This window comes from Aplysia californica, unplaced genomic scaffold (genome assembly GCF_000002075.1).
Source record: "Aplysia californica isolate F4 #8 unplaced genomic scaffold, AplCal3.0 scaffold01095, whole genome shotgun sequence".
Lineage (NCBI taxonomy): Eukaryota > Metazoa > Mollusca > Gastropoda > Aplysiida > Aplysiidae > Aplysia > Aplysia californica.
Genome location: NW_004798365.1, coordinates 114,097 through 128,031, shown reverse-complemented (window position 1 = coordinate 128,031; position 13,935 = coordinate 114,097). Strand labels below are relative to the sequence as shown.

Here is a 13,935-nt window from a genome sequence, read left to right as displayed (position 1 = left end):
TTTTTTTTGTTTTTTTTTTTGGGGGGGGGTTAAATATATAAGCACATAGATACAATGACAGTCATTTATTTCTAGGGAAAAACAAAACGGAAAGAAACAAAACAAGGAAAGTAAAAAAAAAGTAGACCTACATGTCCCAGTAACGCCCTTCACACTCCCGCTCTGCAACAGTAACATTCTAACAGTTGCCACGACCTCATATATTTATGACTACTATACTAACCTCTCTTTCTCAAGACTCTTCTCAAACACATGAAATGCGCGGCTTATTTCTTCTCTATTTAGGAAAGAGAAACATAATCAACCACATAACGGCCATTTAGTTTTTAGTTTTAGTGATAGTTTTACGGCACTTGCAACACAATAAGGTCATATGAGTGCCGAAGAATAGATGTGTTACAAGAGAGTAACATACACACAAAAGAAGGAGGAGAGAAAAGGACGATAATCGTTTGATAAGAAAGAAGAAAGAGCAAACCACACCAGAGCACCCGCCAACCACTCACGGCCATTTAGTGCGTGGAAAAGGAAAGACAGACACCCAGAAGTGACTTGTAAGAAGGTCAGAAGTAGGACACACAAGATCAAGAGGCGCACTCCAACCACTTCTCAAGATGTCAGTCAGCGACTTATGTGGTGTCGTCATCGACAGAATTATAAATTATAATGATGATGCAAGTCAGGCTTAGGTCAAAATTAAACTGACTCATCGATTAGGGCATTCTTTAAAGAAATGCCACTTTGTCATAATATGGTGTAGATGAACCAGTAAACTATATCTACATTAAAGGAAAGAATCGCTGGGTGTGAGTTAAGAAGACTTGTATGAATAAATCCTTTGGTTTCTTTTCCACTTAACATTTCTCAAAACTATGATGTATGTAGGGGTAGTACTTGTCCAGGTGTGTATGTGAGTGCGTGTATTTGCTTATCAGGAATCTGCATGAAAGGTAAGTGGAGGCTACGGTGTCCTATAAACGACCAATCACACAAACACACATACATATGACCCCCTCCCTCATTTATCCCTCACACACACGCACACACATAGACGCACATGTACACACACCCACACACAAACACATGTATACGCATGATTCCAGCCTCGATGCCACCACGGACAATTATATTTTTCATCAGCCGTAAAAGAAGGCACAACCTCTCAACCCCCCCCCCCCCTCAAAGTAACTGACTTCAGGTCGCCTAAACTAATAAACTAACCTCTCTCAAACACCTACAACCCAATATTTCTACTTAAGCCTATTTTTTCCCACAGCATTTCTTCTACCCTTCCGATATACATAATATGTATGCATGTACTAATATAACATATAATAGTATATTATGAAATTTTTAGTTTTAGTAGAGGCTTTACGGCGCTCGCAACCGCATAAGGTCACATGAGCGCCAGAAGATTAGAGGTGTTACAAGAGAGTAACAAACATAAAAAAGAAAAAGGGAATATAAGGATGATAGATGTTTGATAGGAAAGAAGAAGCAAACCACACCACAGCACCCGCCAACCACCCACTATTATGAAATACTTAAGAGGTGCGTGCATGTACATATAATTTAACCCGTCTCTCTGACCCACCTTTTAGGTAGACACAGGAATTTCACCCCATCCAGGACATACTGCCTTTTTTTTTTTTTTTTTTTTTTTTTAAATAAAATTTAACTTCGTCATGGTAGGTAAAAGAATGTTTGAATCAGCAGGTTTCATTTGTGCGTCTCAACACTTCTGACACTCCAATAAACTATTTAAACAAACACACCTGTCCACACATTGACATGGCAATGCACTCTATCCGACACTTTTACTTTGAGTGAAAACAATGCACTTGATCCAACACTTTTACTTTAAAGTTAAGAGAAGCACATCCATGTGATAACTGGCATTTAGCGCTGACAAAGCGAGACAGACAGATACAACAGAGGGAAAGTAAAGAAGTATTAGATCTACCAGTGGCACCCTCCAACCATCCATCCATTTCTTTTTATTTTAGTTTCAGTTTAAATTTTACAGCATTTGCATCACAAATAGGTCATATCAAAGCCAAAGATTAGAGGTGTTACTGGATAGTAACAGGGGGCTCTCGTGGCCTAGAGGTTAAGGTGTTGGTCTCTCATTCAAAGGTCCCGGGTTCGAATCCGGGTAGCGACCGAAAAATTTTCTTCTCTAAAATTGTCTCCTTTCACCTCCTTTCTTACTCTCTAGCAATATTCTGTCGTCTGCTTTCGTCTCCTCTTTCTGCCCCCATCCCCTCACCTCCCTCGCCCCCTCCTCTGGGCTCCTGACTCTTTCTGCAGCCTTTCTACTGTTACTCCTTGACTCCTTCTTACAGCTGTCTTTCTACCACACCCCTGATCTTCTGGTAGGAAAGATCTACACCTAGCCTTCTCGGACAAGGGCGAAAAATCTCGGAGGGCCCATGTGCAAGTTGCGCACGTTAAAGATCCCTTGATGGTCTAAAATCGATAAGAGTAGGCTTCGGCCGCCACCCGGGCAAAATTCAAAATTTCCTACCAACGAAAAAGTATTAGGTGTGTCCCGCGCGCCCATATGACCTTATGCAGTTGCGAGCGCCGTAAAACCCTATACTAAACAAACAAACAAAAAAGGAGAGTAACATACAAAGATAAGAAAAAGGAGAGATAAGGATGATAGACGTTTGAAAGAAAAGAAAAAGCAAATCAGAGCAGGACAACCACCAACCATGCACCCCACTCCTCAAACATTAAAAAACTACAACAGATATATAACAATAAAAATTCACGAACATACATATTTTTCTCAAACACAAGCAAACTGAGAAATAGTCACTTTAACTTTATTAAACGTTCGTTTCACAGGTCATTAGCAGCACAATTTCCTTTTATGAGTTGGAAGACAATTCAAAGTCTTTTACATGAAATCATTCGATGAGCAAAAAAGTTCCAAAATGTTATTAATGATCATATACAAAGTAAAAGCACAAATTGAAAACTGCCGGTTACCACAGTCAATGAAAATTTTTGTCAATACAAAAGCTAGAAAATGGGAAAAATATTTCTGAAAGCAAAAGAGAAAACCCCCACAAAATACTGATTCCACAATACTGGTGCAATGTGCATTATGTCACAGGACACTATGAGAAATTTTCAATTTCTTTTGTCAAAGCAACTCCCCCCCCCCCTCCCCCCACCCCCTACCCACCACACTCTCTCCTCCTCTGAGGGTGGGGGACACCATTATCTAACCATCATATTATTGACACCAGCAGATGCGAACAATCATTTCCATACCTTTTAATATCTGAAGAGCATAGTCAGCTGCTTTCCTCTTAAAATGTCTCAGTTCACCTTTATGGTGATACGATGGACTTGACACCTCTTTCAACAATGAGTGAAGCTACTTGACCCTATCCATACACCCTGAGGTCTTTTTGTAGACCCGCGGTTGTATTTTTAACATTATTTTTTTTTAATTTCAGTATTTCTCAAAAAAATCATTTTCACTGACTTTTTTTCAAAGCATACGGATCGGATTAACGAGTAAATTTCCACTTTGGAAAGTGGAGGCACAGAGTTCCCCACGTCATATGGATACGATAGTAAAACATGTCGTACGGATAGGGTTAAAGGGTGATATCTCAGAGTTTAATATTCATTTGCACTAGGACTGACATAAGCACATGGACAGCTTTAAAAACACCCTGAACGAACCAAGTCCAAGAGTGCCCCACTGAAGATTTGAATCAGGGTCATACACACTAAATGATACCAACTCAGATGACTGCAGACCCTCAACTTTATGACCTTATTCATGTCATCAAACAACAACAATTTCCCTTTGAACACCTGAACCAAAAACTGTTTTAATCCGTTTTCATGATACATCTAGGTCATCAGTTGTTTTTGTTGTTTTTCTTTCAGTAAGACTCAAACAGTCTCAGGATTAAGCCTTTAAAAACCATGAATCCTTTTCTCCTAGACTTCATTGTACAAAAGCATATCTATATAAATGCCAACATGAAACACAAGAAATAATGCCAGTTAGTATGACTAGGATCAGTGAAAATCACAACACAACCTATTTGTTAGAGTGAAGCAGCAGCCCTGTACAAAATAATACAAAATTATAGGAATTCATTAACAGAAAAGATACAAAAAACTTATGAAGCAATTTAAAAGATAATCAAAAGAAATGAAACAAGTTTCCTCATGCATTTGAATATAAAAAGTTCCATGGTGTTGTCTAAAACTAGGCTAATGTCACCGCTGTGAGCATAGCAAGACACTCCCAAGGACACACAGTAAAAAAATGTATTCTAAAAAATGAGAGTCAAAAGAAAGAAGGTCACATCATCTCACTGCATGGTCACCAGTCCCAGCTGAAAATTCTCAGACATAATCACACGATACATTTGCTCTACTACATTCACAAAACCTCTGACAGAAGCATTTACAGGTACAACAATTGAAGAGGTAAGACAAAATAAAGGATCTTAGTCACAAGAAATCTGCAACAAACAGCTGGACTAACGGATGATATACTACTGAGTTTGGGTAATTTGATAAGGCTATAACTCTGATTTAAAGCCATTACGTCATTTTATTCGACTCTTATGTTACGTTGTCTCCCTAACAAATGTTACCATATATAAAGAACTCTACTTTTAGCATAATGCGCTCTGAACCTTTTTTTCTCTAACCCCTTCTATTAGTAATTATTTTTCTAATGTTGTAACAATTGTATGTGACCTCATTCATGCTGACCTGACCAAAAAAATCAGAAGCCCATGGTCCCTGGACAGTGGCAGTGGCAGTCGATTATGTAAATCACATGCAAATTCGTTTAAAGTGAATCACAAGCAAATATGTTAAAAAGTAAGAACAGATTTGTTCAAAGTCTCTATTCTGTAGCCTAGTAAAACATGACCTTGGCTACTTGGCTATAGAACAATGTAGTGCGCATTCCAGAAAACAGAGAGGAAGTGACAAAAGTAATGGGGAAATAGCTTGCATGGGAGAGAACTCATTGTCAAAAAACCATCGTGAATTGGAAATATTTCAAGTACAAAAATAAAGCAGTTGTTCTTTGTTAATTTATCTTCAGGATGTTTTTACTGTCATCAGGAGAACCCACAGAATTTCGAGAACAGGAATTAGGAATGTCAATCAACCAGATCCTGTGAATAACCATGCGTGAGAGTGTACATACATATGCGTGAAGGTGTTAGTACAAGAGAGAGGGAGGGAAGGAGGGAGGGAGGGAGGGAGGGAGAGGGAGAGAGAGAGAGAGAGAGAGAGAGAGAGAGAGAGAGGTCATCATATACATTCATATTTGTGAGCCTATGTGTGTGAGAGCATGTGTGTATGTGAGAGCATGTCTGACTGAATGTATTATGTATGTTATGCTAGCTATGAACGATACATAAGAGGTGGCCTCGGACGTGAGACTGGCGAACTAGCAGACATCTGCCGACATCACATGACACATGTGCTGGACAGAACAGTTCATTCATTCCCTCTGTGCCCTGGGCTCCTTACGAAGAATTATAGAGCATAGAAATGGAAACATTTGGAATTCATGAGCGTGGATGAGACAAATACTTTTGGCATATTATCATGTATGAAGAGAAAGAATCAAAGATGAAATTTTAATAAGTTAAAGCAAGACATTTGTAAAGCACTTGAGATACGTTTGTCCCACTTTCTGAAAAAGAGAAATACATTAACAGAAAAGGTGGAACAAGAACACATGAAAATAAGTTTTAAAAGAAATGACAGACACAGGTATTTAAGAGTGGTTTGCAAGTTCCAGGAAAGAGCTTTATGTACAAATAAATATTTTAAAATGGCGCCTGACTACCTGATAGATGAGGGAAAAATAGGTGACAAAAAATAGGTTATTTTCTTTAAAAAATCAGATGTGATGCTGTTAAAAGAATCTACAACTGACAAAAGGAAATGTAGAAGAAAAGAAAATCACAGCAAAAAAAAAAAGACGGAAAACTTACAATGAGTAGATATAATTCTCGAGTTAAATCACCCTTGGTCACAGAAATACATCCTCGCAATCACCCGCTTGGGTACACAGTGTCCCTCCATACCGGAATAGATTCTACGGGTCTTTAACTCTTTCCTGTTCAAACACACACACACATATTTTCGGAAAACGCAATACACAGATAAAAGTGGTAGAGTTCACAGAGGGAATAAATGCTGACACTAATCAGCTCAAGTGCGACAGAGTTGGGGAAATGGCAACTGCAGGTGACACTTTGATCCAAAGAGTCTTTTGTCCAAAACAAAATTAACCCTTAGAGTGCTGAGCGACGGCCCGAACTTCCGTAAAGTGCTGACTGCGACCGCGATAGACATTGGCATAGTATAACGCGATATACGACAAGAATAAAGTACTAATTTTTATACTGCTGGCTGGTAGGTCATGCGGAATTGATTTCGCCCGCCATTTTTCTTGTCACGGGGTTCAATCGAGACATGAGGAGTCTTTTGTTTTACGTTGAAGTCGAGTGACAGCGAAGTTGGAAAATTCGCGATTGCGACCCGCGACGAACATGAAAATAGAGTCCCATCAGATTCAGATGAAGATGTTCCGCGTATTTTCCTTGAATCGGAAGATGATTTCGAGGGTTTTGATGCTAGAGCTAACACTTTGTGGAATATAACGTAGGCCTACGAAGCATCTAGACTCAGGTCTAGATCTAGAGAACTAATGAACCGGCAGTTTTTATTCAGTCATTTCCAACACCACTACTACAACAATAACTTAACAAAATACTTTTTGCTTCACATATTCGTAAAAAACTTTCAATATTCTAAAATCTATTCTTACTTTCATTAGAAATTTTGACAAATAAAAAAGTTATTACCAAAAAAAAAGCGTATGTGCTAATCTTGCGTTTTTCCTAAATAAATTCAGCACAGAGGGAAAATATAAGGGGAAAGAAGTCAGCGCTCTAAGGGTTAATAAACCTCAAAAAGTTAATAGAAAACTCACTTTTATCATCTAGCACCAAGTGATCACAAATAATGTCTGCGACATCTTGTTTTCACATAAATCATAAAAGGAAACATCTCAAAATAACAAATCAGAAAGAGGACATCTCATAGTCACAAATCATGACAGGCCAAGATGGGGACATCTGTTAGTCACAAATTATGATGGGGACATCTGTTAGTGGGGACATCTGTTAGTAGACAATCATGATGGGGACATCTTTTAGTTTTAGACACAAATCATGACAAGGACAACTGTTAGTGGACAATCATGATGGGGACATCCCTTAGTATCTGGGACATCTCTTAGTTGTAAATCATGACAGGGACAATATGGTCACACAATGTTTTAAAAATAATAATAAAACAGGCCATGGTCACACAAATCATACAAGAGACATCACACCCTCCCACATATGAAAGAGGGACATCACATCTTGAAAATAATCACAACGGTGACATCTGATGGTCACAGTCACAGTAGAATGAATACATTCTCTCTTTGGGACCACTTCTTGAACCTGTCAACACAAGCAGTCTTTCTTTAAAAGAGTAGTTAACTTTAAAGTCATCACAATCATTTTCTCTCTTTCTACACTTACAAAAGTGCATACATTCTCTTCTGAAAACAAAATCCTTCCTTTTCAAATTCAGCCATTCAAAAACATAAAGTTTTAGAAACATTGAGCATGAAACTTCTCACATAATATTTCATTAAATTAAGATCTGCAGCCTGTTGTCAACAAAAAGGTGTTCACAAAATGCAGTATGAGATTCCAGCCCTTTACAAACATGTCAGCGGACTTGAGCACTCACCATCTAAATCACAGACTTCAAAGCAAACTGGTATTTCTATGAGCAGAATGTTCCTTTCACTACTGCACAAGTTTCTCATGAGGTGGGACCTCTGAACTCCCAAGTCCCACTCAGTACGACTGAGCAAAATAGGCAGAGAGCCTCGATGAAAAAGCTGCCCAAACAACCCAAACGCAAGAATGTCCCATTGGGATTCGAACCAGGGTCATCATCATCTTAGCTGAGAGTGACGCTAACAGAGCTAACAATGCATCTACAGACTTTCCCCAGTAACTGAGAAAATTCATGAAAGGCAGAGTGCCCAAAATCAGAACCATGACTTTGTCCTTTAACATTTTAAAACTAAAAACTAGAAAAGGAAATATTTCAAACAAAATGAATCTACACTGTAAGATGGCCCTTAATATCTTATTTCAAATAATTGTTGTATCTAGAAATTCTCAGAAACTGATTGGGGTGATTGTGGAATAACACTGATGAAACAAGATCTGAAGTGAAGGGACAATTAGCCAGTCCCGAGTTATATGGTCAGTGCTCAAGACAAAGTGACGATGTTTGTGACAAAATCAAGAACACATCTCAGAATGAGTGCCCCTTTGTTGTGCACTGACAGAGAGTGGCTAGTGGTGTATGCATGCGTCTGTGTATGCTATCGTGTATGTCTGTATGTGTGAGCACATAATCTTCTGTGAGTGAGTGCAAGTGTGTACGGACTAGCAGGTTTGTGTGGGCGTGCGTGTACATGTTTGCACATATTATGTGCGTGAGCATGTATGCTTCTGTGAGTGTGTGTGTGTGAGAGAGTGTGAATGGGCATATATCTTAGTATGGGCATGTGTGTACGTTTGCAAGTATATATGTATGTATGTGACAACATAATGTGTGTGGTGTACATTATGCATGTGTGAGCGTATGTGTATGCGGTGTGTGTATGTGTGTGAGAGTATGTGCCCCCCCATCATGTGCAGGTGGCATCAACCCCTTCATACAACAACTGACACATTCAGTACATACACACATGCTGCCTGTCGCACTCTACAAAACCGACGCCCGTCAGAGTCTGTGCCAGTCTGGTCCAGTCCATGACAGTCTCGCGTTAGTACGGCGCCAGCCTGGGGCTCCGAGGTGTGTTCTTCTCCTATAGTCATAAGATGCTGGAGTCAGACGACCGCAGCAGGACCTCCAGTCTGGCTGGGGAGATCCCTCCACCGTCCCCCCCACCACCCCCACTGCTGAAGCTACCACGGCTATCGCGACCTCCTGGGGGAGAGAGAGGAGAGAGAGAAAGAAATAAGTAAACAACTAGAGTTGAAAAAGAACGTCTTGAGCATTACAACATTTGATCGTTTTGCAAACAAAAGTTCATCATTCTGAAATATGACCATTTGAAAATAGAGGATTTTTAAAGCAATACAAAATTTGAATATTTTGCAAAGTTTACAATACGTAAGTTTAGCCTTTTGAAAATTGAACATTTCAATAGTTGATTATTAAAAAGTGTTTTTATTTAACAAATGGGTGTTTCACATGATGTAGGTAGCATAAACATGGCCTCGCGGGCACTCACGGCCTTCCGAGTGCATGGTATCGGTGAAATCGGGGTAATTCAGATCACTGTTTCTGTGCTCTTTCCCAAATGCAGTACACCTTGTAAAAGTTCAGCTTTTCCTCGTTACAATGGTGTAAGTTGTTTATATTAGGAGCTGGAGAATCGCCAAGGAAAGCAAAGCCTCTCACTGTCAGAACATGTGGTCAGCCGGTTTTAAAATTGACAAGCGTGCATTCAAATGCTTCGCGGAAAGACTGATGATTAAATACCGTCTTTCCATTGGCGGAGAACTGTAGAGCTTTGGACGGGCTTTCCTGTGGTATATTTTTGGCCATTGGCCTTTAAATAGAAAGCCTTTAAAAATACAATCAAAGTTTTCAAAGATCATTTTTTACACTAAATAGGTAAAATACTGGCTCAAAAAAGGAACCAATAGAAAGATCAGTTCATTTCCTATTAGAATAAAGTAATCGGCTTAGAATTATTTTTTATCAATCCTTCCGCGAAACTCGGAAAGCATGTCTGCCGTCGTAAGGGAAAACGACGAGGTCAAAATTTTTCTATTTTTTAATTTTTATATATTTATATTTCATAGAGTATTTAATTCTGCATCTGATGGTGTAAAAATTTTTGTCATATCCTAATCTGTTGTTGCGTAATTGAGAGTTCGTCGTTTTCCCGTACACTGGCGAGCTCCGAGCCAGAGCTCAGTGTAAGGGAGAACGACGAATGGTCCATCGGTCAAGGATCACTGCTCGTTCGGCGTTGTCCCCTTGGGCAAATTATGGCATGGGCGACGAATGACAATTGGTCACTGTTGCGTCAGTACAAACATACTAGGTTTTTTGCAAACAAATGCACCACCACCCCTCCCCCGGAGTACCGTCGACCAGGTTTGTAAAAATGTATTACTTAGTGTGTCTTTCTGTCTTCACGTATTAGGCCTATGCTGATGGCGTGAATTGACAAGAGCAGGCGGGAGAGAGGGGAAAACGGACGGGAATAGGGGGAAAGGGGTGGGGATGGGAGGGTCAAAAAAAGTATTTTGGGAGAAATTTATTAGCACTGCTTATTAGTGTCTGCCAGATGTTCACAGACTAACGTCATGTTAGTTTGCTGTCCAGTCATTTGACATCCCAAACCCCAACGATGGTTATAGTGCCGCAATTTGTCTAGCACATGTCACTGGTCGACATCATTATAGAATTACCAAGCAATTAATGACACTGCGTTATGAGAGTCAATTTCTTTGTCCAACTTAAAGAGTGGACGTATTGTGGCGACACTGAGACTTGATTTACGATATCTTTATGACTTGATGGACGTTACTTACAATCGAGTATAATAATGTCTTGCAGATTCAAACTGCCCATGTCGATCTCTACTTTTTGGTATGTTTTCCGATCCGATCAACTGAATCCTTAACTAAATACAAAGCTTCGCATTACCTCTCCCAAAAGCGTTTGTGATACAGTCTTGTCAGATTGTTACATTTTGTACGTGAAAGTTGGACTTTGCAATGATCTGAACATTGTAACATTGTTGACCCCTTTGGTCGTACAGGGAAAACTTTGCAATTAGCGAAAATAGAAGTAAACCTCGCTTCTGAAGAGAATACAATAAACAGATATCATGGAGACCAAACTTTGGTTCCGAATGAGACAGTTTTATATCAAGCTGTTGAAAATGTGTGCACATCTGATTTGTACACTGACTGTGTAGTATTTAACCAAGCGAGGAAGGGAAACGAAGGACATTTACCGAGTTACAGTTGGGATATAACAAACACCTAACTTTATACATATAATAGCTAGTTTGTATGCGTATTATTTTTATTTGTAATAACCAGTACATAGTCATTACTGTCAATAATGCGTCACAACTGACCTTCCCCGACGCCCATAAACATTCACGAGTGTAAACGAGAACGACGAACCGTACCATTCGTCGTTTTCACTTACATTGCAAGACTCACCTGCGGGTGCGCAAGCAAAGGGAGAACGACGAATGTCGAATAACTTTGCTACTTTTTAACCTCAACCATTAAAACTTTAGAAACTGCTTTATGCACACCTCAATCAGATATCTGGTGAATTAAAACTTAAAAGAATGAAAAATGGAAGAGTTATAGAGTTAAAACAAGTTTTGCCTCTCCTGAAAAATTTGCCTTGCTACTTGCTTAGGACCATTCGTCGTTTTCCCTTACGACGGCAGATGTGACCCCCCCCCACGTAGGGAGTACTTGGTACACTACAGTATAGAGCCAATTTGCTCACTGCAGGGACTGATGGGGTGCCAGCTGGGTCAACGCTCGGTGTTTTTGTCGAAATAACGACAGATAATCGTGTTTGAGGCGATAAAATACTGATTTGTAATGATCTTACAGTCTTGAAAAAAATTAGGCTCCATATCTATGTTATAGTGATTGTACACTGTTCATGTGGAGATGTTTGGTGAACTTGGTGCTCAATTATTATCTGTCAAACATGGGGTTGCAGCCAGTGAGCGATTTTAACAAATTTAATCAAATTTTAAACAGCTACCATTTTCTTACAAATTGAATGAGAGGTTAAAGAAAGGTACCGAAATTCTCAGGAGATATAGGCCATTCATATGGAACAGATAAATTTGCATACAGCTACTTTGAAAATTTAGTTTCTGGTACCTACATTATGTGACGTGGGCCAATGGCCTTAAACACTGAATAAACTTAGTTACTATTACAAAATGTTGAACATAATTTTACAACAGCAGAACATTTCAAAAGTTAATATAATAAAAATTGAGCATTATGAAAGTTAATAGTAACAAAAGTTAAGCATTTAAAAAGTTGTGAATTTTGAAAGTTGTGTTTAAAAAAGATGAGCATTTTGAAAGTTAGCTACTACAACAGGTGAATTATTTTGAAAGTTCAATATTTCAAAAGCTGAAATTTTGAGGAAGTTCAACACTTTGAAAGTTGAGCACTACAAAAATTAAAAGAAAACCTTTGCTATTCGTGGAAATCAAACTCATGTAATTTGCAAGCAAGGCGAAGAATCATTTACCCAAAGAGATACTGTGGTACTCAGTAAAAAAAACACTGCCAACCACCCTCAGACAAACATAACTAGATCCCTCCACCTGCCCGTCTATGTTTCTGTGCTGTGGCCAATGCAGGCTTGATAATTAGTCTATTTTGTTCACAAGGTTGGGATCATCACAGATATTTGTCCATAGCTGCTCCCCCCCTTTTCAGGATTCACCACAAAGTTCATCTTGATTGCCCAGGGTAAAACTTTGTCATATATCAACTTTCAATAGAGCATATGGTGGAGCCTTACATTCAGCACTTCATCTGCTTATAAAAGTTTTGAGGGGTGGCTCAGAAACAAGATATTTCTATTAAATATATAGTATTTTTATGATAAAATCTTCCTTCTGTGAGAAAGGATCTCTTGTCTTTAGAACATAAGAGTCCTATAATTACAGCTCACATATTCGGCAGAAAGGAAGGGAGGGAGGGGAGAAGGGGAGTGAAAGGGGGAGGGGAATTAGGGAGAATGATAGAGAGGGGGGAGAATGGAAAGAAGGAAGCAGAGGGGAATGAACAAATGTCTTCTGCAAAGAAGGTAAAGGACTTAATCCTTGCAACAAATACATTGTTTGCATTGAAACTGAACTTTTGTTTTTTGGTGTTTTTTTCTAGGCTAAGAACCTTTTCTGATCATTTCAACTGAGGGAGTGGATGGGATGACAGGAGAGGGATATATGGAGGGTAGGATAGAGGGGGAGAAGGAGAGAGGGATGGGAGAGAGAACGGGGGAGAGGGAGAGAAGAATGGGAGATCTGAGAGATGACAGGGAGGAGAGGGGGAGAGAGGAGAGAGAGGGATAAGTGAGATGAGAGAGGGAGAGGGGATGAGAGAAGGGGAGAAGGGGAGGGGGGAGGGTAGTAGGAAAGAGGAATGGGAGAGGGGAGCAGGGGAGGGGGAGCATTGGAGAGGGAGCAGGGGAGGGGTTGAATAAATTTGTTGGGTTTTTTTTAAGGAAAAAAAAGCAACGAAAGGGAAAAGGGTAAAAAGAAGGGTTGAACTCGCTCCAAAGAAAGAGATGCACCTAGACGCAGCCTATTCCCTCCACGTACCCGTCTGTGTGGGAGCTGATGGCGGGCCAGAGGAAGAGCTCGGAACAGCTGCTGCGGCTGCAGCTGAGGTCAGAGATGCAGATGTTGAGCCAGGGGGTGAGGAGCTGTTCAGGCTCACATTGATGTCCATCAGCTGACCATACAGCGGAGTCAACTCCAGGCTGGTTTTAGTCAGCGCAAACACACCTGGGGAGGTCGCGGGCAATTACGTCAGCAGGTAGAGTAAATGGTTTAAGATATGACAAGCTCTTCATTGGTATCCATTCTATCATTTTTCCATGGAATAGTCTTTCCTCCCATCACCAACGGCACAGACAATGGTGTACCTGTAAATTTCTGCTATAGCTACCTATTTGACAACAACCCATATAAGACAGTGCTTGCAATCTGAGCAGGATCTCCTCCCCCCACTAGTGGGCAATTGGATAATTCGGGTGGCT

General features: G+C 39.9%; 1 protein-coding gene across 3 annotated transcripts in view; it reads right to left on the bottom strand.

Annotated features, from left to right (window-relative positions):
* Positions 1-2,807: 2,807 nt before the first annotated feature.
* LOC101847782 (protein furry homolog) overlaps positions 2,808-13,935 on the bottom strand; it is a gene marked incomplete in the record, with an annotated part of 102,518 nt that continues 91,390 nt past the window's right edge. For all 3 annotated transcript variants that reach the window (XM_013089976.2, XM_013089978.2, XM_013089977.2), the window contains 2 exon segments: positions 2,808-9,081; positions 13,496-13,681. In XM_013089976.2, the coding sequence (XP_012945430.1) occupies positions 8,966-9,081; positions 13,496-13,681 (302 nt within the window).